This window comes from Rhipicephalus microplus, chromosome 1 (assembly GCF_043290135.1).
Source record: "Rhipicephalus microplus isolate Deutch F79 chromosome 1, USDA_Rmic, whole genome shotgun sequence".
Classification (NCBI taxonomy): domain Eukaryota; kingdom Metazoa; phylum Arthropoda; class Arachnida; order Ixodida; family Ixodidae; genus Rhipicephalus; species Rhipicephalus microplus.
In genome coordinates, this window is record NC_134700.1 from 190,560,839 (window position 1) to 190,588,660 (window position 27,822).

General features: G+C 48.3%; 3 protein-coding genes and 1 long non-coding RNA gene across 4 annotated transcripts in view; 2 read left to right on the forward strand and 2 right to left on the reverse strand.

Moving 5' to 3' along the window:
* Nucleotides 1-6,234, reverse strand: part of LOC119178177 (snRNA-activating protein complex subunit 1) — a 69,284-nt gene extending 63,050 nt beyond the window's left edge. The window contains exon 1 of the mRNA XM_075889081.1: nucleotides 6,039-6,234. Coding sequence (XP_075745196.1) covers nucleotides 6,039-6,091 — 53 coding nt within the window. The 5' untranslated portion in view covers nucleotides 6,092-6,234. The remainder of the gene's footprint in view (nucleotides 1-6,038) is intronic.
* On the reverse strand, nucleotides 534-3,903 carry LOC119177782 (nuclear pore complex protein Nup107). The gene has a single exon (XM_037428970.2). It carries the CDS (start codon nucleotides 3,741-3,743, stop codon nucleotides 1,041-1,043), a length of 2,703 nt encoding a protein of 900 aa, XP_037284867.2. The 5' UTR covers nucleotides 3,744-3,903; the 3' UTR covers nucleotides 534-1,040.
* LOC119177776 (transmembrane protein 198) overlaps nucleotides 4,143-27,822 on the forward strand; it is a 111,724-nt gene continuing 88,044 nt past the window's right edge. Inside the window, exon 1 of the mRNA XM_075889060.1 lies at nucleotides 4,143-4,302. The gene's annotated coding sequence lies outside the window, so the exon portion shown is untranslated. The remainder of the gene's footprint in view (nucleotides 4,303-27,822) is intronic.
* LOC142769108 (uncharacterized) lies at nucleotides 9,956-10,735 on the forward strand. The gene is made up of 2 exons (XR_012885665.1): nucleotides 9,956-10,297; nucleotides 10,524-10,735. It is a non-coding gene; the product is annotated as an uncharacterized LOC142769108 (long non-coding RNA).

A 27,822-nucleotide genomic window follows, 5' to 3' on the forward strand; every position in this document is an offset into this window, starting at 1 on the left:
AAAACCGTGTAGGCAAGAAACGATTTAGATTTGCATTGAGGTGACTGCATTTCTTGCAGTAAGGCTTAAACACACATTTCAATGTGCAAGTACTTTAGCACCTTGCAAGTATCACACTCCAACTCTTTACGTAGCAGTAATGGTGTTTTAAGTTCACATGTACTATACTTAAAATGCAATGCACTGCTTACAACACGCTCCTCATTTATGACCATCATCACATAGGGAAGGTCAGCCTGTTTCACTTACTGAGCTTTAATTTATTGTGAAGCCTACAATGCAGTTTTTAGCCTAACAATGTGGAAAACTAGTTAGCCGAATCTAGCTATTGCAGGGTGTGTTTTATACGACATCCGTTGACTTCAGTTAAATTCACTTTTTTTGCTCAAAACACTATAAATGGTAGTGCTTAATCAGAAGCCATAAAAGAAACTGCTAGAACCAACTTTAGACCTTGTTCTTCCACTGCACAAGAACATGCTTCACACGTAAAAAGTGACAGTGTAGTCTGCATGTAAGAAAACAAGCTACACTTTTGCAAAAGGCTGGTTCACTTTTTATTTCATCTGTGCGCGAAGAGAGAGCTTCGAATTTCTTATACCCTATAAACAAATTGCCTTCTAACACATCCTGTACAAGCTGTGATGGTTTGTCTTTGCAATGCATTGATGAGGCCCTAGAGCTTAAGTAAAAAAAATGTTAATATTACTAGAAACAGACAACATAAAAAAAAATTGAACAAGGATGGTATTGTAGCCGCTGACAGCTTTCTCCAAGTAATTGAACAACAAAGGCAATCACTTTTTCAACGAGCTTTCGGCAGCTTCTGCTGCAATATAAACGAATTGTTATGTTGTAAGTCACATGCATAGAAAAGAGGCTAGATGTCATTTACAAGGCCTATGTCAGTGGCAGTGTCAAACATGATAACACAGAAAAACAAGTGTAGAAGATCTCATGCATTCGCTCACGCTCCCTTTAACATTGCTCGCACCTTATATTCACTCCTGCCAAAACTCTTAGCACAAGAAGTCACATTATCACTGCAATGGAAACCCTAATGCGTCGAGTCCTTGGTCCAGCAGCAAAAGGGATGCCGCCCTGCTTTTCTGCAAGAGTGTTCCTAGCTCCTCGTCACCAAACTCTTCGTACAATGCCTGCTTCTCGGATGCAATGACGTCCACAACCTCTGTGAACTCTGCAGCCAGCCCGGACTCTTCCAAGGCCTCCATGAGAAGAAATGTCAGCTGCGGAATGCACAGCCTGCGCAGTGCTGCCATCTGCCGGCTTCGCGCATTGTCGACGCTGCCTGGCGTTTCCTTCTGGTCCACCATCCAGCCTCCGTCCACGAACAGGAGCACATCAAAGACGTCCCTCTTGACGTCCTTAGCAAGAGTAGTCACCAAGCCCTTCCAGTGCTCTAGCTCCACAGTGTAGCTCCGCATCTTGTGCTCATGGGCCAGTTTTTCGGCAAACCGGGCTCCTGGAGCAAGCTCTTCAGGGGGCGTCGGCTTCCTACGGTGAAACTGATTAAACCACTCTTGAAAACTGACGTGAACTCTCAACAGTGCCTCAAAGCACATGAACTCCCGCACGGCATTCTCGTCTTCTGCCGGCAGCTGCCTGTTGTGTACCGACGAGCGGCTCCACTGCTCCATGGCCACCCTTACGGAGTCCGCTGGCAGTTTATGGAATGCCTTGCGTGCGGCACCAATCTTCCCAAGGCACACAAAGCCACGCATGAGTGCATTGGCTTGCTTAATCGCCTCACCCCTGGTAGAACTGTCAATGAGGAGCCACTCCAGTGATGCAACCTTCTCTTCATCATCGGCGGTGGTCTCCATGGAAGGCACAGTGGAGGTTGCACGAAGTTCTACTGGTTCCTCGCCGGAAATTCGAATTTGCTCGACCAGTGTTCGGGTAATCGCAGGAACGTTTAGCCCAGCCGACCGCGCAAGCTGAAGGCAGAGCTCTTGTTCTTCGGGGTCTCTCGTTTTGAGGCTGCGCAACAGCTGCGTGTACTTGGCAACTTGGTCGGTTGCAGGAAGAGTGGCTGCATACGTAGCAACCAAGGGGACGTGGCCCTCGTCGATGAGCAGGTCTACATAGGTGCGGAGAAGTGCGCTGCACGCCCCAGTGCCGGTCTCGCAGCCGACTTGTCGCAGCAGAAGTACCATGTGAGCCAGAAACCGCATGGTTTGAAGCGGCGGTTCCATCGCCTGAGCAGTTGCCCAGTCGTGCATCTCTTCAACCATGGACACGGCATCGTCCAGCACCACACATCGCTGCAAAATGTGCATGATCTCCTGGTCTCGCGTGTCACTCGCACCCACAGCTGCCTGCAGGTCACGGAAAACGGCTTCAAAGGTTCCACGGTCACTGGGGTAGCCCGGCGGCAGAGGTTCGAGGCTTCTGGCTTGCTGCGTGGCAGTGCGGAGCTCCTGCTCCACGCACACGTCGACCAGAGCGCGCATGCGAGCCCACAGCTGATCCTCCCACGTTGTACAAGCAGGCAGCATTGCTTGCACGTTTCCACTCAGAGCACCGTACACGGCGCGCTCGTACAGCGAACACGTGGGATTCGACGCAGCTTCCCAGCAGGTGCGCTTCCACAGGTCCCGGTAGAGGTTGCCTTCTGCGGGTTGCACGGAGTCGGCGCCCATCATGCTGCCATTGTTCGGGTCGTGGTGCGGCCGCCAACCTTCAAGGGCAGCGGCTAGCCAATGATGACCGTTGTCGGCAGCCAGCTCCTGAGCCCGCTGCAGTTGGCCCGCCCGCAGGTGGAAGAAGACGCTGCGGAAGAGGCGGTATTCGTCATCACGGTCGAGGTCGTGTATCGGCAACCGCTGCCTCGAAGGTGCGTCCGGGTCTAGTTCAGTCACGTATGACGACGGTGCATTACCGACGGAGGCGCGGGACTGCACATGGTGAAGCGTGTTTTCCCATGCGCAGCCTCCGTCAGCAAAGTACTCGAGCCTGTCGTCGTCGTTCCCCATACCGCGTTGATGGGCCGCGCAGCTTTCCAGCCAGTCGACCACTAGTTGTGCCTGGCGTGCGAACGAGTCCCTCGCCATGAGGGCGTCCACGACTTCTCGGTCGCTAGCTTCGCGAGTTCCGTCGACGAACATGGTGTCGTCGCCTTCTTCCATGATCTCGTCTGCCTTGAGACGGTCGCGCAGGAGGGCACCCGTGAGCTTCCAAGTGTTTCGCTCTTCGGTGAGCAATGTTTGGCACGCCATCGCTTCCATCCACACCTGCTCGCCCTTGCGAGATACCATGCGTTCCGTCACTTTACGCACTTTGCCTAAGTAACTATCGCACAGGGTAGCGTATTTTTCGATAAGCGTGAGGACGTCTTGGCTACTGCGATGGGCCTGGAAGGCTTCCATGAAATCCGAGTAGATGCCGGCAGTAGCGACGACCGCCGGATGCTCAGTCGCCAGCGCCGACGCGCTGAAGGCGGTCATGTCGGCGGCTTCGAAATTCGCGCTTACATTGCCGCCGCCACGAGAAGCCCTGCTGCCACCGGGCGTCACGAAGTCTGCGATGGATCCTCCCGCGAAGGCGTTCGCACTTCTGCTTGCGTGATCGATGGTACTGGTGTACGAAGCTGCTGGGGTGCCGAAATCCTGTTGCTGCCGCGAAAAGGACGCACTCCGGTTGCTGAAGCGGCTTCGGGACCGCAGCTCGGTCACCGGCGTGGCGACGTTGCTCCACAGCACGAACGAGTCACTTTGCGCCATGTCCAGCCGCCGCCCCACTACTCCCGTTTTCCTTCGCGAGCTTGCATTAACGCGAGACGTGACTGCGAACTCACATTTTCATGTCGTACTTCCACCGCATTTTTAGGGTTAGCTCAAAAACCGCGTAAAAGATCGGACGGATCACATGCATTGTGTAACGCGGAGAGCGCCCCCTAAAGCCTGACACACAAAAAGCCATAAAAAATTAACTAATATCACGCAATTTTCTACATAAATTTTACAAAAAGTATCAAAAAATACAAACTTATAAAACAAAAATGAAGGTTTATTTCATTTTTACTCACACTAAAAAACGTGAAAAGTTTCGCGTTCCGCGTAGTTGCGTGCGTCATTAACAGGGGTGCCACAGTCGCACTTTTATTATTATTCGTCTGCTTTTGCGTTCAGTCGCCAGCCGCTGCAGTCGGTGGGTCGTTACTTTGGGAGTAGTGGTGTATTATGTGGTGAAGTTGTCTTCCGTGTGTTTCGCCAACCGCGAATGCAAGAGCTTCCGTTGGAGCCCTCTCCGGCTACATTGTGATAACCAAAAAACTCCTAGGTAAACGCACTCGAACATATTCACCTCCCCCTTTTCCCTTGCCTGTCATGCCGCGCTTGCCTGGCGGTCTCATTGATCCACTTGCTCTTGCTGCACTGCGCATGAGATGTGGGGTCTAAACTTATTCCGTTTGCACTCCACTGTGTTGAGCAGTGTATTACATCACTAGTGCTTTCTATTTGGCAGCTTACATAGGCTTGTTATGCTTTTTTTTTTTTTTTTCAGGCTTGCGCTTCGTTCGCACTGCGCGAGTGAACGATCTCTAAGTACCGTTACGTTCGCGCTACTGCGTTACGCTAACGCTGCCGGTAGCCTTTGAAAGCTGCTCGGTTTTCGGTATAATGCTTCCCTTCTCTCGGGAATAATTAGCTTTATAAAACTTGTAAATCCGGCGGCTTTCTTGGGCATCAATCGCGGGACGTGGCCATTTGTGCGGTAACAATCGAATGCAGAATTTAGCGCTCCGAAGATGGCTACATATTTTTCGCGAGTATTCAAATTTGCGGTACTGGAAGTGCGCGTTGACTTTCGGAGTTTAAATGGATTCAGGTAAACGCTTGAATGTTGATTGTTTGTAAGTTAACTGTAGGCTGACCATGGCGCAGTGAAAAAAGATAGTAGCTGGGCGAGTTGCCATGTATCCATACTTTAATTCTTCTTGAGCGCGCACAGAAAACAAGGATAAGAAAGATACACACTTGCACCCGTGTGGGTCTACGTTTATCGTGCTTGTACCCTGTACGCGTTAAAAAAAGTTAAAGTATAGATAGTGGCGCCTCAATGAATGTTCTGTCGTTCTTGTCGGCAACGATATTTAATGTTGTGGGAAGCAATGTGTTCCGTCGTTGTGGCGAACGGAAAATTTGATTTTGCGTGAGCATGGAATACTACTCTCTATAAGCTGCTGTGAGCTAAATGATGCCTTGAAAACGTCGGTTCAACATGTCTTTGAGGTGTCCGAATTTACCCGTTTATTAAACAAAATTTTGCAATTCACTTGCTAGGCAGTTTTTTTGTTGTTGTTGTTGTTGCTGCCATTATTATTTACTTTACTTCTACGAACCATTAGTGGGCCGCTATCACACCGGTACCGTCGTAAATAGGCAACATTTTCCATTTCTTTTGTCGCGGAACATTTATTTGAACAAGCGGCGTCAATAGCAGCCTGCTTCATATTCAACCAATTACTGTAGTCGCGAAAATGGCATTTGCTAATGTATACCTGTATGAGGTCGCCTTCACGTGTGCTCGGCATAAATGCACTGAAGTAATCTGTGCAGCGAGTATCAAGTTCCGCTGTCCATTAAATGCTTAAATCATTTCGCAAAGCAAACAGCCTCATTACATTTATAAAGAATGTGCCGGAACAATTTTTTTTTTTTCGCCTAAGCACAGCGGTAAATGTATGTACCACATTTTATGTCATGCTATAAATACAGTGCTACATAGTTATTTTAATAAATAGATGAACCCAACCTTCAAAAACACGTGGGCGAAAAAGAAAAAGAGAAGTTTCTTTTTTTTTTTTCGGCGCAAGATCACATCAAAAGTAAATAAATAGATCGCGCTTTGCAGTGCTTCAAGCACGTTAGATTTGATCATCTTCGGTTATGGGCTGGAGTCTCTTACCAGTGACATTATGCAGCCTAGGCAAGGCAGGATAAGTTCCGCGGTTTTCTACCCTACACTGGAAGGAGGGGAAGTGGGAACACACAAAATAACGAAGTTGAACTTACCTATAATTGAAGTATACTACAGCAGGAACCCTGAATCTACTACGATTTTTCATGCTTGCCTGATCGTTGTTGACCTTCAATCCACGCTGTCTTTTGCGAGCTTATTTCGTTTCTGGCCTCCACATTCTCCACCTAACCTTTAGACGTGGGCGTCCTTGCGTCTCGTGTCGTGGTATCCCTTCCGATAACTGACCCTCTGTTGTCTGTGCTTCTCATAACATGGCTGCCTTGGTGAACTTTTTGTCTGGTGATATATCTACGATAATATCGGCCGCCTATGTTATCTGATCTGCCCTGCTATCTGCCGACGCACTGTGTTTCTGCTATCATTATTCGTTCCATTGTACGCTGTGTGATCCTTAGCTTCTTCTATAGTGTTATTCTCCAGGTTCCGGTGCTGTATGTTAGGACTGGCAGCATGCAGCGGTTGTATACTTTCCGCTTTAGTGACTAAGTTACTGCTCATGGGTTGATAATACCGTATACACGCCAGCCAATTCTTATTATTCGGCGAATTTCCTTAACACGCGGTAAAATTCGTCATTGTGCGGATAGCTGTTTTCTACGTGTTCTACCCTCTGTCTTCTTGTGACACGATGATTGACTTAGGTGCGATGATATTTAATAGATTTTTCGAGCGCATGTTTGTTTATTGTGGCCCGAATAAATATAATCGGCGACAATATTTCTTGGCACTGAAGAGAAAGCTACGGAGGTGGAGCTTCTGCACATGTAGGACTGTACGCAAAGTTGTTCACATTGACACTTTCTGCGGAACAATACAACGATTTACAGTAACTCACTGGTGCGAACTAATCGTGTCAAACTCGCTGACGGCGTTCATACGTTCCTCGTCAAAACATTGAATTCTCAATGTGGCATATTACCCCAGGTGGTCAAAATTTCCGGAGCCCTCCACTACGGCGTCTCTCATAATCAAATAGTGGTTTTGAGACGTTAAACTCCACAAATCAATCAATCAAAATCAATGTGGCATATTTAAAAATACGATACGCAAATAAGCAGTGCCTTTATGGGTGTGTGTGTTTGATGCGATGGCGTGAGTCGTCGAGTGGAGAAGGAGAGCGAAAAAAAAAAAAACTGAAATAACGCGACACTAATTTCCGCCGTATTTCGAACTATCTCACTCGCAATGTTAGTGGCAATTCGTCGTGACCGCATATATACTAACCCGCAACTCGCTACATGTGTGTTCTTCGCGCATACCTGAGTCGGTACGTGTATACGAGCTTAAGAATTAGGTGGAATAATGATTCACAGTGCATAGGCGGTGCAGTCACCGCGCATGCATGTATAAAACGCGTCGCGCAAGCTTTCTTATCGCGCACCTGACTCATTTGCTCGTTATCAGCGCGTACTTCACATCGCGCGTGCTTCGCATGCTCTTGTTGCTTGCGACCGAGTCGACACTTCCTTTGCAGCGCGCGCGCAATAAGACACGACAGTCCGGTGAAGCTGGAATACTTAAAAGCTTTACAGGGGGTCTTTCTTGGGAATAGCGGCAAAAAAAAAAGCTTACTGTGACATAACGCATCGGTTGTTTCACGGCGCGCACGCCATTCCTGGTGACGCGTAGAGAAACGGTATTGACAACGGATCCCTTTCTCTTCGAAGTGGCGCGTCGGTTTTCTGCACCCACTTTGTTTTTCCCCATCGACGCTCGAACCATGGACTATGCGAATGCTAGCCCGCGCGTGGTTGTGCGAAGCCGCCGACGCTTGCACAGCCCCGCTGCATTGCTTGCACGTTGAAAGGACCAACGTTGTTGTCCTTGTCGTCACGGTTTATGCGAGTGGGGAGAAAGTGAGAGATGCGCGGAATAAACGGAGCCGGCTTCGTCGTGAGCTGCGCGTTCACGCCGTAGACCTGCTTGCACCGTGCCATCAATTCCGTGCAGTGCGGTGAAGGTTGCGAGGTTACTGTCAGCCAATCAGTAACGGTAACCGGCTGCGTGTTCCAGATGAGGCAGTATGTATATCGCCCGTTGTGCGCCGAGTATGCTCCCGTGACGGTACCATTCAGCCGGCGTCTCTCGAAAGGGCGACCGTGAGGTACACAATAAGGCCCTCTTTTGGTTCCCCCATGCGTATCACCTACGGTGGCTAGTGAAGATTTCGCTTTAATGCACGGATTTGTTCGGGGTCGCGTAGCTGTCGTGCGGTGGTGAAGTGGCTCTGTGGAGTCGCGTACAGTGGTCGCGCCTTGCGTGTTCTGAAGTTGACTCGGGGTTGCTCCCGTGAAAGCGCTCTTGTGTGCCCTTCGGAATAAAGGACCCTATAGTTTGTTGTTGTTGGCTTCACCGTCTTACGAAGACGGCCGGCCGTATAGTTACGCCTCCATTGCAGCCTTGTGCGAGCGATGGTTGACTTGTCGAGCGCGCATTTCTATTCACCGAAACTCCTCCGGGCATTCTGTGCGAAAACGGTTGTGCGTTTGCATACACAGCTGCTTCACTAAAGATGATAAAACAATCGTTTTGGGAGATGATTTAAACTCCAACCAAAAGTTTTGTGTATATCTTTATAGACTTCGTGGTGTTAGGGTACTGTTGCAGCTGGGTTCAACTTATTTTCTAGATTTCTTTCCGATGCTATGGCCTATATAGTTAACTCTCGACACGCAAAACTTTTTTTTGCGATCTGATTCGTGCAGCCGAAATTGGTGCAAGTTGGGGAGGAAGGGGTAACTAGTTTCTTAAACGGAATGCCACGATATTCGATAACCCGTGTTCGGTAGTGAACTCCGTTAAACGTACCAGCTCAAAAGTGCCCAAATGTCTTGTAACTGGCAATGCATTGTATACCGTGCGTTTATCGAAAAAATACTTCAAATAATAAAATCTACTAAAGGAACAGAAAAGAGAAGAGGATAGCGGAGGGAGTGAGTGGGTGAGACAAAGGGAGATCATACGGGTGTCATACGGGTGTAATTTGAGCTGAACCTAATTACGAATACGGGAACCTCGCGAGCATGTGTAATATATACTTACACGGCGAAATGTGGCAGTAATGGAGTCGGTAAAGTTGCGTGGCAATAATGGAGTCGACACAGTAACAAGCTGCTGACACTCTACGAGCGTCGAATCATCAGTGAAGGTAATAAGAATGCTTATAATAACTCCGTCTATTGAGGAGCGTGGCGCGTGTAAACGGAGAAGGTTCGTGTACAGGGAGCGCTTCTCATGCAGTGAGCATGATTGACTCGAGGAAGATGATCGGGCTTGGCAGTCCCCATTTGCGTCGAATGAGATATGATCGGCCCCCCATAAGGTCGTGCACATGACCACCCTGTGTATTGTATATAAGTTCAGTCCTGTTCGGACTTTACCCGGATACTATGCTGGTCATTGTTGACGCGTTGAGGAATACCTCGAGCGGTTCAGTTTCGGGCCCAATGACACCATTATGTTGCTAACGTAATACGTGCAGGCCAATGAGTCCCTTTTATTTGCGTAGTGTGATGACGAAGTTTCCGGCGTCTATATCTTGTAGCATGGCAGTGAGAATACTCGGTGGCTATAGTCGCGGCGAAGGCTGCTTATGCAGTGCAGTTTGTGGCAGGACGCGCAGTGTTGGGTAACAATTGCTCGCATGGATTAGATTTATTTGCCTTCTGCGGGCAACGTTATCATATGCGTAATGTAAGTTCCTTCTCCCCTCACCGCCACACACACACACTCGGACAAAATAATAAACATGGTTGCATCATCAGTGGCGTAACTAGATAGGACGGCGCCCAGGGCAAATATATTTCCGCGCCCCTCATTATGCCCGTGATAATGTTTGTTATTATTATTATTATTATTAATAATAATAATAATATTATTATTATTATTATTATTATTATTAATAATAATATTATTAATAATAATTATTACTACAGCTCCTATTAATAATAATATTATTATTATTAATAATAATAATATTATTATTAATAATAATTATTACTACAGCCCCCCCCCCCCCCATTAAAAGCGCTAATGTAGGCTTCCGCGATTGCCTACTGGCGCGCGGCGGGCCATTTCGGAGGCCAAGGGCCACCAGTTCTGATTTCGATGAGCTACGCCCGCGTTTTTGTATAGTATTTTTCTTTTTTTATTCAAACTTCCGGAAGTCCCTTACCCGTCATTGTTCTCTTCCAGTCCACACTGCAAAAATCTTGACGGCACGGGCGCTTCCCAGGCCCAAGTTTCTCGTACCTAAGCTTTCGCGCTATTTGTGCATCCCAAGGAATGCAGGGTGAGTACAAAACAAAGCAACCAGCTAGACACCGCGCCCTCGGGTCTGGTATGGGGGTTAAACTGGTCGGAGTGTTCTGCCGTTTCGCTCCGTTCGCTGTTCCATTGATGGAGGTCATCCTTGTGCGGCCGCATTCTTTCAGGGAAGTTCTTGGTTTCTCCAACGTACGAAGCGGGGCAGTCGGCACATGCTGTCGGGTACACTACGCTCTGCGCTTTTTTCGCAGGTGCGTGTTCTTTGGGCCAAAGGATGAACCTGCCCATGGCGGTGGATGGCATGTGGGAAACGTTGACCCCCGCCCTTCTATTGCTTTGCTGGCGCCCGCGATGCAGGGAATCAACAAACGTCGCCGTCGTGTCACGCTTTCTCCGTCTTTCCTCCAGAGAACTCTGCGAATAAACGCCTTTGTTTAGCCTTTGGTGCCGAGGTCACGGATTATATTCGCCCTTCCTTCCGCCGCTGCGTGGACGATTAGTCGTTGGACGATCGGCTATTTCGTTGGAGTTTTCTGTTCTTACTCAAAAAAGGTGCATTCGAACTTTTTTATTTTATTTTGTTTACGTACGTGGTTGGTTTCAGGGAAGCTTTCAGTAAGTGGTTTGGGAGGCTGGTGGGGTTCGCTGAAACTCATCTAACCCAGTGCTGCGGAGCACAAAACAAAGCTTAGCCGAGGGTCATGGGAAGGCACGGAGGTAGCGCAGCAAAATGAAAATAGAGGATCCTTTTCCCGATGCAAAAGCCATTGCGGCAACCCTTTCCTTCACCACCATCCCCACTTCCAGTCGTACATTACAACCTCGCCCCTCCCCCCTTCCAGGCGGTTTTACGGAAAAAAACATTGACAACCTTTCCAGGGGGCGCCAACCCGAGGACTCGGCTTGGCGCCCCCTCCCTAGTGGCGCCCGGGGCACTTGTACCCCCTTGCCCCCCCCTAGTTACGCCACTGTGCATCATCCACTTTAGAAGGAAATTTAAAAATAATAACGCAGAGGAAATCAGCCAAGGGTATTGTTTGTTCTTTTATTATTATTATTATTATTATTATCATTATTATTATTGATAATCGGAAATACTAATAGAGGCGTCGTTGATGCGTATGCGTACATTATTGCTAAATTTACCAGCGAAGTAAAAAAAAGCAAAGCGTGACCTGTAGCACATGCACGTAGTGCATTGATGCTAAAGGAAAATATCATATTCTAGTGTGTACGTTTAGGAGCACTCTGAAAAATTCCACATTTGTCTACTTGCTGGTGCAAATTGGTTTCATATGTCCGAACAGATTTACTACACTGGTGAGAACTTCATATGTGCAGCATATAGAGAGGGAGAGAGAGAGAAGGCCCAGAAAAGAAAGTCCGAAGATGGCGTTAACTCGACATTTAGATTCCTCTCCTCCCCGCGTCATTGAGGTCGCGGCAAGGTTAACGAGCAAAGGAAGCAATCTTCTTTCAAGTAGATCAGTTGGACGAGGTCGAACAGGCATCTCTGCCGGAGGGTATCACTACACAGTTGGTTGCGCAGGCTGGATCGGGCTCTGCGCCGCAGAAGCCGAGAGTCCCTGGATAAGCTTTCGTTCGTGGTGGTGTTTAGGAGGAGGAGGATGGAAGCGGAGGTGAATGACCTTTTTGGTTCCTCTCCGCCATGCGCACCAACGTCGCGTTGTCATCGCCGTCCTCTCTCGCTCTTTGGCTTCGAAAAGGGAGACGCACCACCATACCGGGCGGTGGCTGCGTGCTTCTGAAGTGCTTTGTTTGTGCGTCTACCGTTGTGTGGCGCATTTATAACCCGTACTCAAATGTGAACGACGCGCCCCCGGCGTGCAACCACCACGGGTCCCCGACGCTCCGGTGGCAGAGAAAAAAGTCGCTTCCGCTTTTTCACTCTTGGCGCGCGGCCTCATTTGTAGTACTCTGCGCACCCCAGTCTTCTTCATCGCCTTGGCGGTTTGCCCAGAAAGCCCCTTACACCAAGTGGCAAGCGTTGTTGCTCGGCGTATTGCTTTGTTATATATATATATATATATATATATATATATATATATATATATATATATATATATATATATATATATATATATATATATATATATATATATATATATATATATATATATATATATATATATAATGTGTGTGGGTGTGTGTGTGTGTGTGTTTCTGCACGAATGGTGCCTATTCCTGCAACGGCCTCGGTGGGTGGTGCGGGGTTCGCCGTGGAGCTCAGTGAAGCTGAGGCAGGTGAATGAAATGGGTGATCCTCGTAAACGGAGGGAGGGTTGACGTGATCCTTTCGGGATCGTTCTCGACTGGCGTGGCATGTCGACGGATTTATTGATGCGAGAGAACGCGTGGGGCGTGCGGATGTGGTTTCTGAAGCTACTGTTATATATATATATATATATATATATATATATATATATATATATATATACGTAGTGCCCGAGTCACCTTTCTGCACGAGAGTGAAACGCTTGACGCTCGGTTATAGAGCTTTATTCTATAAAGCGACACGCCCCGCCCCGGTGGTCTAGTGGCTAAGGTATACTCGGCTTCTGATCCGCAGGTCGCGGGATCGAATCCCGGCTGCGGCGGCTGCATTTTCGATGGAGGCGGAAATGTTGTGGGCTCGTGTACTCAGATTTGGCTGCACGTTAAAGAACCACAGGTGGTCGAAATTTCCGGAGCCCTCTACTACGGCGTCTCTCATAATCATATGGTGGTTTTGGGATGTTAAACGCCACATATCAATCAATCAATAAAGTGACACGCGTTGGACTGCGTCTAAGCATATCTAAGGCGCCCTATATTAACTAGAACAGCCAGATAGCTCTATAACACATAGTTTTTATTGGGTGTGTTATACATAAAGCGTACGTGTCTTTGCGCTCCCTCTTTTCCAGTACATTATTCTTTTTTGGGTGTGCGCATTTTCTTTCTGTTTTTATCGCAACCGCTTCTAATCTCCGATGTGCTCACGCTACAGTTGCAATGTTTTGAGCGAAAAAGTTTCCTTATTATTACGGAGTCTTTTCATATTTTGCAAGGGCGCTTCTCTGTATACACATGCATATTTGCCCAAGTAATGGCGGCACCTGTCATGCTTCAAGTGGAGACGATGTTCTAGTTGAACGTGCTGGGGCTTGTCTGTCGTAAGTGTTTTGTCAAGAAAGCCAGCTCTACACTTTCCACATCATTTTTTAAGTAAACAGCGCTTGAACATGCATGCTGTTTGCAGTAAGTGACTAGCCGCCATTCGTTGTTCAAAGTGCATAGCGGAAAAGGCAACTTTACCATTTCTATAAGGATGTATTCCCTCATTGTGTGCCAACTTCGAAGGGTAGTTAGGGTCAGATGTAATCATATCTATATCCGCGCAAAGCTACGACATACACCATAGCCTCCACTGATGTCGTTGATGGGCGAATTTAGTTTTAGGGGTGAAGCTACTAACGGCGTGTGTCTGTCCATCCCTTGTATGTACGTGACCGCCTATAGTTCCACCTTTGCAAACGGCCCACTACTTCGTCCTTGCAAACATCCAACTACGCCTCATCACCGATCCACCATTTCACCGACCATAAAGCAAATATACTGTTGAGAAGTAGCCAATATAAAATGCAAGATGATCGTGTACTTGTATCCAGGTGTGCATAAGAGAACCATAGATTCTCCCATTGTGTCAGTCTCTTGTTGTACGTGACCGCCTATAGTTCCACCTTTGCAAACGGCCCGCTACTTCGTCGACCCTTGCAAACTTCCCACTACGCCCATCACCGATCTCCTCTTCACCGACCATAAAGCCGTTATAATGAAGGGGAAAAGGAAGCGACGTATAGCTACGGCTTACCAATAATCAATTTTTTGTACAAGTATATAATGTGTCTGCCACGTCTTTGAGGATGTAGTGGGCTATATTAGCGGATGGTTCACGGTTTAGCGATGAAACCCTCTAGCGCTTCGTCCCACTCATCATCATTCACTCCGTGGATATCAAGGAGGATTTAAAAACTGTTTTAATCCTCCTTGGTGGATGTGCTGTGATTTTTTTTCCATAGTTCAGAAAGCCAGTTATAAATGGATTACCGACTCAACCAAAACGTTTTCTTCCTCGTATATGACTGCTATTTTATTTCAAAAATGAAATTAGTAGCCGATATCGATTGTTAGGCTGTAATTGGTGATCGATAACTGTAATATACAGCGTTTGCCGGTACTGCCTCTTATCGTCCTAATCCGCTTTCAAAATTGACTTTCTAAACCTAAGACCAGGAATAAAGGATTACGACTCGGTCTAATTTCACACGACGTATATAACCGTGTTCGGTCGTTGCATTGCCCGCCCGAGCGCACTTTCGCTCGAGCGTTCACACTTATACCCGTGCACGCTTTTGTGCCGCAATGCTGGGAAGACAAATGACCTCGCGTTTCCAACCCCTAGCCGGTCGCAGATGCCCGTTACGCAAGCAACGGGTGCGTTTACGCCCGTATCAGTCTACGCTATCCGTAACCGGTGTTGCAGTGACACAGTAATAGCCGGTTGAACGTTCTCGATGCGAGAGAGTCTCTTTTGCTTTCTTTTTTTCGTCTCTATATGCATGTTGCACCTTGTGGGCTTGCGCGCCGTCTGATCCGAGATCTCCGGCAGACACGTCTACGCTTGGCGATCGGGGAAAAACTGTGTACGTTCGACTGTGCCGCTTATAAGCGGCCTTGCATGTACACTTTGCTCTGTGATTTGTGCGCGCGATAAGCCAGCCTGGCGCACGCGGTTGACGGCACTTTATCACTGACTGCGTGCGGACTTCTTTTTTCATTTTTACAAACCTCGTTTACCTATACACTTCGTGCCGGCGGCGCCGTTTTTGTTTTTTTTTTCTTGAAACGGTGGTTTTGTTGCAGTTGTGCTTGGTTTACTTCTTTGTGACCCTTTTGGTTCTTGCATCGGGCCGACCCCGATTCGCCCTGCCCAGCTTCTGTTCCATCGCACCTTTATCCGTGTAAAACAGCCGCGGGGCTAGGTAGACATACACGCGACACATCTCCCGCCCCCCCATCCCCCCAACTCCATCTCTTCGAGGCTCCCGTTTTTTTTTTCGTTTTTTTTTCTCGCTTTTAGCGAGGATTACATGCTGTAGCCATTGACCTGCTATATGCGCGGCTTTCTCGCTTTCGGCTGCCCGCCTTCGTAACAGCTTGTCACGCGCACGCTCGCGGAACGCCTTTCATCAAGATACTCGTTTACCCACGTGCTCAAATAGTTTGCTAAGGCATGAGAGATTGGGCGAAGATTTGATAAATCTAACTTTCTTCCGCGATTTGGTATTTCTTTTCTGCCTGTTCTGCGCGTTTTCTGCGATGCTGCTCGCTCTGATCCTCTGACGTCGGCCTCCGTTGCCGCCATCTTGGGATCCGCGGCCTCCCCTGTATCGATCCGTCGACGGAATGGCGCCGGCGGTCGCCCGCCCCCCTCTCCTGCAGAGTCAGCTGATCGAGCATCCTCCCACGAGAAGCGTGTAACTTATAAGCTTGACGCTTTATCCGTCGCATGCTGATCGCGCGTGTATACGGAAACCGCGCTTTTCGATCTCCTTTCGGCAAGTGAGAACTTCGCCGTCCTTCGCTGTTTTGTCTGGTCCCCGTCGCTCGCGGGGTTCTTTTATAGCCTATCAGCGAAGGCGGCATTGCCTTTGACGGCGCTTTTCATTTCCCGGCCCGCTCTTCTTGATGGCGGGCAGTATGGGGAACCGTACGCGATTTGTTTCCTGTCGACAAGTGCGGCTTTTCAGGGTCTTTTGACGGCGACTAGATACAAGGTTTTACGCATCCTTTTCGCCTCTAATATTTCGTTTTCTGCTCTTAAGTGTGTGTGTGTGTGTGTGTGTGTGTGTGTGTGTGTGTGTGTGTGTGTGTGTGTGTGTGTGTGTGTGTGTGTGTGTGTGTGTGTGTGTGTGTGTGTGTGTGTGCACGTGCGCATTGTGCGATGGAGTACGTGCACGCAGTGCCTGCCTCCTGCAGCCTCGTCGGTGGGCCTGCAGCCTCCATTCGCGTCCATCGGCCGTCCAGCACGCTGTGACCGCGAAGCGAGGACAGCTGTCGCACGACTGCAGCGGTGTGGTTCGTGCTCTCGACCGTCGCCCCCCGCGCGCTTTCGGCGGCTCATCTGTCGGCGTATTTCGTGAGGTCCGGTCCTTGCGTAATTTAGAGGCGCGCCGAATCAGCGCGGCGTGTCCGTTGTCCCTGTATGGACGTGATGGCCGTTCGCGTGGTACAGTTGCGGCTGCTACATTGAAACGCCTTTCTCAGATCCGTCTCTACGCCTCGATCCTTCGCTGCGTGCCACGACGGAATGAGATGAGTGGGTCGTGGGGGTGGCGCTCTAGGGCAATACGCCGGAGTCTTGCGCTGGCTGCTGACATTTGTGTCTCAGAATATATATATATATATATATATATATATATATGAGCGTGCTGAGTGACTTGTCACAATGTGCAAGCAAGAAGTCATTCTGCTCACTGCGTTTGCGAGCGTGAAAGGCTGCAGAGCTCAGCTGCTGTGCAGCACTTGTCAAAAAGCCTTCGCTTGTGCGCAAATGTCTCGCCGGCCTGCTGTGTCGACCTGATTCTCGCTTATCTCCATTCAAGCCTTTCGCCGCCTGATTGTTCCATATTAGAGAGGGGGCTGTTGCGATCCCGGGGTGTTGTGGTAGCGTGGTGTAGCTTCGGGTTGAGGAAACGACCGCTTACAAGATGGGGATACGAAAAAACAAACAGGTTTATGGCACTATTTACAAATATTTACAGCATGAGGTTAAGAGTTCGCAAACCACGAACGTGGTGGTTGAACCTTTTCTTGGTCCAGAGCCATCACAAACTACGAACGTGGTGGTTGAACCTTTAGTTGGTCCAGAGCGACGTCCTGCACTCTGCGGCGCCGTTATAAGCCCTGTCGGGCTCCTCCTTCTTCAGTGGAACACCAATCACACACACACACAACAGGTGAGGGGTACGAGCATGCACGGCGCACGTGAACAGCCAATTTCGAGTCAAGATCACTGCACTTAAAGGTGGCGCCAAAGAGTCTCTTGCTCGTCGTGTATGTCGCTGGTCGAGGGGTTCCAAGCTTCGGACAGCAGACATCAAACGGTCCGCCAATCTGTCCGCTCAATTAGCAGGGCACTTTGTGGCGGCGGTCGCCGTTTCTACAAAGGAAGACGCTGTCTTTGTTGTCCCCTCTGGAACGGCTTACCGCTTCGTGGCGACGTGACGTCTCATCCGCCGGCTAGCCGTGACAAACCTGGCGGGCATAAGCATTCGGCGAGTCGGCTACTTGTTTGAGGGTTAAAAGAGCGCCGCTCCCCCGTCAGATCTCGACGCTGGTTCCAAGAAAACCTGGGTTCCAGGCGTGGGAACGCGGCCCGGCTACGCTTCTCAGCGACAGCATGGCGCCTGCTGACGCCGGTCATAACAGCTTCCCCCTCGCCAGATGAGTCACGGAGGGCAGCGGTCAACACTGCTGCTCGCAGGGACGACGAAAGGGTCCGTAGTCAAATCCCAAGAACTCGTCTTCGCTTGTGGCATGGTCTGAGTAAAGGCCGAATCTTCGACACCGTTTCTGCAACTGGACCACATGCACAAGCAAGCACTCGGCCCCCTTCGAACAAACCAAGCCAAAAGAGGGATGACAAACCAATTTTAATTACTAGCTTTAACAAAAGCTCACTCTCAGAACTCTCAGGACTCACTTGAGCAGAGAAACCAGACGTGCTACCTTACAAATTTACATAAGATGCACGAAAAAAAACTAAAATATCAATTTTGATACATAAAGAGCACTCCAGAATGGTTTAGAAAGAGCGGCTAAGCGTGTCAACGTTTCCATTCAATTTGCCCTTCTTTTACCTAATGCCAAAATTGTATTTTCGAAGAATCAAGCTCTGCCTCACAAGGCGACTATTTTTTTATGTCACGGTTTGCAGCCAAGTAAGGGGAAAATGATCTGTCCCTACTTTAAATGAGCCCTCCCCTGAGATAACACTGCCACTGATGAATGCTCTACACAATGCAGGCGCACTCCTTTCCTGAAGCGCAGTACGTTATCTCACGAGAGCCCAAATTCTGGCGCAAGCAACGCGCAGCTTTGCTTGATACCATTGTCGTCCTGAATTAATACGGCTGTCTCCTTCTTTTCGTCGCTGACTGCTTTCATCGGTTCTGTCCCGCTGAGAGCATCAGTCAGGAACTCGGATTCAGTGAGCGCCACTTTTGTCCGAACGTCCGTCTTTGTTTACGGCCGCCCATAATTGTCTACCACTGAGACATAAAGCTCACCAGCCTCCCGAAAGCATAACCTAAGCCTTGACCTAACGGGCTACCTCAACGGTTCAGGAAAAGCTTAAATGATCCGCTCATATGATCAATCATTCTTCAAAGAAGACAACAACAAAAAGCAACAAACACTGCCTTCTAGCAGGTTAGTTCGGTTAGTTACCTGCCTTTGCCAACACCTTTGAATAAAAAACAAAACACTGAGTTCTTTTGAGCGCTTTCAATTATTCTCATTCTTACGGCGCTGCGAAATTCATGGCACTACTAACCAAAAGCTTAATCCTTAACAATTTGTCTTTCTTACGTTACGTTGTAACACACCGTGTGCAACAAAAGTAATCCTAGGTGCAATACTCCTTAAAGCACCGCCCAACAATTGCATAGGTTTTATGCTAAAACAGTACACCAAGATTTTCAATGCGCGCAACGGCATTTCTACCGTGTCGCGCCAAACTTAATCATTTTCCGAAATCACTTGGTCCATGTTAACATCTCCCTCAAATGCTCATTCACTCCAAATCCACATGACAGTGAAGGCATACGATATAACACTAAACCTTTTAATAAAAACGAGAAAAATGACCCATTTTCTCTGTTTTTACCTTACGCAAATTTTCGCACTAGTGATTAAAGCACTTCTAGTTCGGCGGTTTTCTTTCTGCAAACTTTACACCGCATTACGTAACTTACCAAATTTAAACTAGTTGAAATCTGCATCTCCAATGCAATACTGAGTAGTCATAATTAATCCGCCTGTGCAAACGTTACTCATATTGAACGTGAACCCTCTTCTCATGGTGCTTTTAATCGCACACGATGGGGTCGCGGTCCCGGCTGTTTTCCAGCACGCCAGAGGCTACAAAACACACGAACGTTAGGCGGTGTCCTGCCGTCATGCCTCATTCTTCACTTCGTCCTATTCCCCGTAGGAATTTGAACGTGACGCCAGAAGCTGGGGGGGAGCCTGTGCCATTTTCTCTTTGTATTCACCCCTGCGCGGTATTTAGCCACTCTGCCCTTTCGACTTTGACCCTTCGGGCAAGGCCGCTTTTCCGAAGTTGTTGAGCTGAACCGCGCGCTTCGTTGGGGTGACGCACCTCCCTTTCTCCCTCCACACCTGGCTCGCCGCTTGTGCCTCCATGAACAGCCCCATAGACGTTTCCTTAAACGGATTAGTGGCCTACCCTTTCGTCTTTGGCGGGACGGTGTGGGACTAGTCCTATGCTTAGGCAGTGCCGAACGCTTTCGCTTCTTCCTTTTTCTGCGATGTTTGCAAACCTGCTCGGTGTTATCGCTGCACTGCTGAAGCGTGGCGTTCTTGCCCTCATCAGCCACTGCGCTAACCATGCCTAAATTTGACAATGTCGAAAGGTCCCCCTGAGGCACGAAGAAGGTTTCCAGTCTCTTACTGGGCCCATTAGGGCTGCTGGCACCCTCCTCATCCACGCAAGGAGCGTCTTCCGACATCGTCCCCACCTCCAGACCGGCCACGGCCTCGTTCTGTACATCATTTACATGGATGCATTCGAGAATATGCGGGCCCTTCTCTGGCGCAATCTGTTCCTGTCGCGCTTTATGAGGCGCCTCAGCTTCCGGCGCTTTGCGACGCGCCTCGCTTTCAGACTCCGGTGCGAGTCTTTCTTTCTTTTTGCTAACCGAGTTTACAAATCTCCTGATTAGCTCTGATTTAATAACTTCATAGTTGTTCGCGTGCTGCTCACTGAGTCGCGCAACAACATCCGCTGCCTCGCAGGGCAGAACCGTGCGTAGCTTCTGAGACCAGGTGTCTCGCTCACACTTCAGTTGCCTACACTTTCGTTCAAACAGTCTTAGATACAGGCCCATATCCCATGATACCTCATATGGCTGCATGTACCTAGACATCTCGAACTCTGCCTCCTTTTCGAGAAGTACTCCTCGCTGGGGTCCCATTTTCATACGCAACTCATAGTCTTGTTCGAAAAACTTTCTCTTGAGGCCTTCTCTTTCGTGTTCACTCTTTCCTTCCATCTGAGCTGCTCTTAGTTTTCTTTCGATGATGAGGTCCCATTCTTCACTTAGTTCCTCATCATCAGCCCCCAAATCATTAATCGCTTGAATGATTATGGGTTTTCGTGCCAAACCCTTTGTATCGATCCCCAATTCCTCACACAACAGCAACAAGTCTGACTTCTGCAGCTCCCGTAAGTCCATGATCGTACTGAGTGCTCGCTACTTCCAAAACAACTTTCCGAAACGGCGAAACTGAGTCTTTCGGCAAAGTCAACTATCAGTTCTAAAATTTACCCTCTTTTAGAACCTGGTTCACTCAAAGGAAAAGCCAAGCACTCACCCATACGTGATCCATGTCTCGAGCCAGCTGCTTCTCCTGGGCCGACTGTTGTTGTCACTTGTAGCTTCGAATCCCACCGATGCCAACCAGTTGTGCGTAACTCGGTGTGCTGTGGTTGCGTGGTGTAGCTTCGGGTTGAGGAAACGACCGCTTACAAGATGGGGATACGAAAAAACAAACAGGTTTATGGCACTATTTACAAATATTTACAGCATGAGGTTAAGAGTTCGCAAACCACGAACGTGGTGGTTGAACCTTTTCTTGGTCCAGAGCCATCACAAACTACGAACGTGGTGGTTGAACCTTTAGTTGGTCCAGAGCGACGTCCTGCACTCTGCGGCGCCGTTATAAGCCCTGTCGGGCTCCTCCTTCTTCAGTGGAACACCAATCACACACACACACAACAGGTGAGGGGTACGAGCATGCACGGCGCACGTGAACAGCCAATTTCGAGTCAAGATCACTGCACTTAAAGGTGGCGCCAAAGAGTCTCTTGCTCGTCGTGTATGTCGCTGGTCGAGGGGTTCCAAGCTTCGGACAGCAGACATCAAACGGTCCGCCAATCTGTCCGCTCAATTAGCAGGGCACTTTGTGGCGGCGGTCGCCGTTTCTACAAAGGAAGACGCTGTCTTTGTTGTCCCCTCTGGAACGGCTTACCGCTTCGTGGCGACGTGACGTCTCATCCGCCGGCTAGCCGTGACAAACCTGGCGGGCATAAGCATTCGGCGAGTCGGCTACTTGTTTGAGGGTTAAAAGAGCGCCGCTCCCCCGTCAGATCTCGACGCTGGTTCCAAGAAAACCTGGGTTCCAGGCGTGGGAACGCGGCCCGGCTACGCTTCTCAGCGACAGCATGGCGCCTGCTGACGCCGGTCATAACAGGGCAAACACTTTTATTTATTTATTTATTTGGAAAGCTTAAAGGCCCGAAGAAAATGCATTTGGGAAAAGAAGCTTCTTAATTGTTTCACCGTTTAGTGAGAATGCAGCTGTACAATTCATAAGAAAAGGATCGTTAATTGTTATACAATGCCAAAGGAAGTAATATCTGTAAATTTTACCTCGCGTCGGAAGAATTAGTACTTTTTTTTATTTCTTACTGCCATTTGTATATAATCCGGAATGTATGGTGCATGAGTTCTTACCGCTATAGATATATGAAGCCGCATTCCACGTTATCGTCCACTGGGAGCATGTGTCCAGGCGTGTACGGAACTCCAGAAGGCGTTATCTTTCGTTTCTTTCTTTCTTATCTATGAAGTGATAAACGTTTAACCTCGCTAGCCTTCCTTTATTCATTTATTTTTTGACGACCGTAGCCTTATCGCAATTGGTGGCTACCGAGAACTTAGATGCGTTTCTTATCGCCAGCCGGAGCTAGCGTCTCCTGAGGCTCAAAGCGTATTGCCGACACTCGCGCAATCATATATATTTATTTGTCAGCACCTATATTTCCTTGTCAGCATCGCCTTGTTGTGACAACATGCAGTGAGATAAACTGTACACACTCGGTTCGACGAACCCTTTACTGCACGAAGGACCGCGTGGGATATGACACACTGCGTGTCGTCGTGTCCTTATCGAGGCGTCGGCAACACGGCGCCTGTTCCGACTCAGTTTAGACGTGGCGTTGACCTGGCCATACATTCCCTTTTGCCCCGATCGATAATAAGATTACTTATCTTGGTCATAATTGGTATTACGTGTATATTATAGTACCTACTTTTCACCGTTTGTATGGTATGGTGTATATTTTGACCTGGTGATTGGCGTGGTTTTTTCAGCCTCCCTAGAGCATGGTCACTGCATGCCGTAACAGGATTGCCAAAGCGGGAAAAAAAGTGAGAACGTAGTTAAAGGTGAACTCGGCGATATATATTCGTAGGTCAATGAATCGATGAAATTCAATGGAGTACGTTTGCTCGCACAATTAAGTTGTTACTTCCGAAAACAAAGGCTCCATAATCTTGTACTCGCGGTTTCTTGTTACAAATTGATTTAATGATTCCCTGCGACCGCCCGCTTGGCTGCTGCTTTTCATACCAGTGCACTTACTCGACACATAGCGGCCCTTGGCCAAAGACGACTGGCAGACGAAAACCATCCTATTTTTAATCAATTGAGTGGCTTGATCCCCCCCCCCCTCCGATATTTTCTACGCATCCGGAGTGTTGTATAGCTTCCGGTACTGGCCCACCTTTGACCAGGTGACTTGCAATCGTACGCGTATGCTATATGTTAAGACGTGGCTTGTGAACGTACCAGATGCAGGACTGTATGTACGTACTGGCTGCCGACGTCAGTTTGCGGTGGAAGTTGTCGAAGAACTGCTCCGTATGTGTGGCTTGAACACACCACGCTTACAAGTTCTTGTTGTTTTTGCTTTTTTCCCTATCCTAATAGTCAAATGTAAAGGGGGTGTGGCGACAATTCTTCTGTTTATTTATTCATTTAAATCAATAATAAGATCTAATTGGGGGACGTCACAATGTTTTGGCTATCTCTAACGTCAGGGAAAGCGTTATCATGACATCATGGGGGATCACATGACTTTTCTGGCTTCGTTTTGTGTTGACGCCAATGGTCACTTTTTGCGCTTAATGATCCCACCAATGCTTTCTCTTTAACAGATCGCATACGCTGACCGTGCCGGGTAAATAATTTAAAATTTGGTAATAATAGACATGAGAAAGACATGATATAACTTTTTCAGCGCGCACAAAAAAAATTTGACAAGAAAAAGACAGACGAGCGATAACTCTCAACTAATTTATTTTTGGAAGGAAGAAAACATATAGGCACCTGGAAACCAGTTAAGCGCGCCCCGCCACGGTGGTCTAGTGGCTAAGGTACTCGGCTGCTGACCCGCAGGTCGTGGGTTCGAATCCCGGCTGCGGCGGCTGCATTTCCGATGGAGGCGGAAATGCTGTAGGCCCGTGTACTCAGATTTGGGTGCACGTTAAAGAACCCCAGGTGGTCGAAATTTCCGGAGCCCTCCACTACGGCGTCTCTAGTAATCATATGGTGGTTTTGAGACGTTAAACCCCACAAATCAATCAAACCAGTTAAGCGCATGTGCAAGTCATGTGACATGCCCAGCCCAAGAAGAGAGACAGTTTGCGAGATTTGGTATTCCATGACGTTCTGGGTGTTGTAGCATGCATGGTTCTGTAAAGTGCGTTGTATGCATTGCGCAAACGCGTTGCATATATCTTTCTTCTTTGTGACCTTGTATATAATATTTCGCAACCGTGCCTTAAAGTGATGCCCATCCCAGAACCTTTAAGGTATAATAAATCATAATGATGGTGACGATGATGAAACCGAAACTGAGGATGCGTAGAAGGTATATAGGGCAGGCCGACAGGATTAGCGCTAAGTTTTAACTATAGTTTTACTTTTCCGTGACAGTGATGACAAGGTAGTAATAGACAGTTTCTTTTTTGTTCATTATTTCAGAGAACACAATCACTCGTTACTCATTAGCGGCCCTCGAAATGTCCCCGGGCGACGTTGAGGAAACCCGTCCGGCGCCGCGCCCGCGGTTAACGTATAACGCGCGTCCCTTTCGCTGTCTCTCTTTTGTGGCGGTGCATGTCATCCCGCGCGTGTTGCTGACTGGAGCGTGTCGCCACGCATCTATTGTGTCTTCGCGCCCTGCCCTGTTCGGACCGCGGGATGCGAAAATTGCCGCGGAACCAGTTTCGGGTGCCGCGTTTTCCTCGCGGGCCGTCAGCCCCGTCACACTGCGGAGAGGCCTCGTTGCTGCTGGCGTCTGCAATTTTACGGGAGCAACTGCGAGGAGCCAGTGGTTATGCCTTCGCTTCTTGCGCGAGTGTACACACACACACGCACGTGAGCCGCACGCCGGAGGTGAACATTACTCTACGCCGTGTTTATTCTTTATTCCAGCCGGTCATCTTCTTACTTATCTCTTGTTTACCGAGTGTATACTTCCACGCACCGCGCAAATGATCCATGGCCGGGTGCGCCGACGCCGTAATGTTACTTTGCAGATGTCCTAGATCGAGCGCTCGGCTTCAGCTCCTGTGCGCCGTTGTCGGTAGTTCCTCTTCTGTGTCGTTTGTTTTTCATAGCGAGACGCGGTGATGCCACCTCGGCCACGTGCGTGTGCAGTTTAGTTCGTGCGCGATCAATGCCATCGTCGCCTGTGCTTTGGATCGACGCGTCATAAAGGGCCGTGCCATTTTTCTTTATTTGATGACGTCATGTCCCGTAAGTGGCCATTGTTCGAAACGATATGTCAGATAGTGTCTTGTTTTTGTGCGTTTGTTCGTACGTCTAGGCTTCCGAGCGCTTCCTAGCCGGCACCTTTTGAAGCGTCACTCGGCGGCGTAATGCACAGGTCAGCGCAGGAAGTGGCCGTGATGATATAGCTTCGCAAATACTATATTTTAGCTTTTCTACCTGTTTTATCTTATCGGCTTATAGCGACGTGCCCGTCCATATGGCGTTGCGTATTGTCTTCTATTTCCGAGTCGGAGTCAGTTGTGTGTGCACTTGTCACAATTGGCTTTTTCTGTATATACTTCCCGGAGCACAGAGATTGCAGTGAGCAAATATTGGAAAAAGTGTTGGACCATTTGATTTACCATTGTCGGTGGAGTGTATATAGTAGCAAACGGAAAAGTCACTTCTTTATATTTCTTTTTTTTTGTACTAAATAAATATTTGACTGATAATTGCGCTGACGGCATGAACATTTTAACGTTATGTAACCTCAATAATAGATAGAATAAGGAGCTTTGTAACGTGAGCTATTGAAATTAAGACTGTTCAAATTATACTTGCCTTGGTGATCAGAGCCTCATACACACTTTGTTCCTGACATCGCAGATCTGCTGTGAATGCTGGAACATGAAACCTTATGTGGGAAAACTCTAATAGAAAACAGTAGAAATTTGTTCGTACGATTAGAAAAAAAAATTAAACGCGGGAAAACACGTACGATTCAATGGGGGGAATCAATAACGTTCAGCAACTGATTCACACGTCTCTTGCAATTCGGTTACTTACCTGTATGCGGTAGGCGCGGTTATCCGCGTTAATTGCCCGAAACCGAACCGCCAGTGGACATAAAAAAACAAGAACAGAAAAATCAGCTCACAGCAAACAGACGATGGGGAGAATCAATAACGTTCAGCAACTGATTAGCATGTCTCTTATAATTCGGTTGCTTACCTGTATGTGAGAGGCGCGGCTATCCGCATTATTTTCCCAAAACTGAACCCCAAGTGTACATAAAACAAAACAAAAAAGAACAAGTTTGCTGAATGGGTGGCGCGCCGTTTCAACATAGAACATAAATGTAATGTGTTTTCTATAATGTATATAGCCGCACCACTCCCATTGGTATATCATACACGACGAAGGCATGTATACATTTCAAAGTACTATAACAAAAACAATTGTTTTGTTCGAAACACATGCAGCTATGTTAACTAAGCGTTCGCTTTAAACGCAGCTATACGGGAAGGTAAACGCAGCTATACGGGTGCCCCGTTCACATGTATGTGAACGTCACGTCGCGGGTGCCTCCGAGTGTGCGTCGCGTGAACCCTCGCTGTCTGTGTCCGGTGCCTCTGTTCCGGTAAAAGGCGCTGGTTCCGGCATGTCGCACATGGTTGTGTAACGACAACCTGCTGGCGCTTCGTGCGTTTTCCACTTCGCTTTATAGCGTTGCAACGGTGTTTCATTTGTGTATATTTTTTACCTATCCATTCTACCTCATTTCTTTCTTCATCGTTCCGTTTGTTTTTGCTTTTCCCTCTCAAATAGCAAGTTTAATGTACGGCACGCGCTTGCACCTGTAGCTGCAGGAACGCGTTGTGCGGCCCTTTAGCGCTCGCCGAACGAGCCTCGGAAGAATAACGGCGCCACTGTGTCTACGGCACGCCGACCCGGAAAGAGTCGCCGTGGGATCCGAGCAATTTACTCGCGCAAGGCACTGCAGGTCTGGAGCCGTCGCGAAGCTCGCGGTCCATTGTGCTTCGTGGAGATGTACTACTAAGCTGTCCGCGCGCCCATGTGTGAAGGAATGCACGCGGGCTCCGTGATGTACGTCACCCGGTCGCGCGTACACTGTGCGCACTTGGTTTGTTTCTTTGTTTGTTTGTTTCTTTCTTTTTCTCTTTCTTTCTTCGCGTTAACGGCCTCTTCCGGACATTTTGGCTCCAAGGTGACATCTCGTGTTTATGCTGGACATCGTGGTGCGAACTGGTGAAGGTGCGTATGCGTGTGACCGTAACACGCATGTATACAGTCGCGCTCAATGCGAATTCAAACACGGTGTGCGTGCCCAACTTAAGCCAACACTGCAAAGTGGCATCTACATAGAAAAAACATGTTAAGGAATTCAACCATGTCAATTGATGGTACCTTCTTACGCAATTTACCGTCTGTCAGTGTCGTTGTTCAGGCTTGATCGGTCACTTTAACCAGGGCCAGCCTGTTGTTACTCATATTTAGCGTTACCGTACGTACTCTCTGGACAAGACGAAACGCGAACGAAACAACAGCTAGCGGAAGTGCCAGTTTCCTTCAAAAGTCAGTGCCGTGCGTGTGCCAAAACCGGTTCGGATATATGTGCTCTAAATTTTGACGTTCTTGGAAATTCTCTGCATATACGTTCTCGGAATATACGTATCTTAATTACGACATTATTGCGGCATAACTCGTATAATGTGGAACCCTGGATTCATTCATATCACTTCGGAGTCCTTTAAGGTGTGCTCGCAGATTTTATTTTAAGATGATGAGTGCAGAGTGGCGCCTCATTCCACTAACCACGGTGGTTACGATCGGGTTCTGAAGCGCAGAGTGGGCGCAATTACGCGCCATTTTTAGAGC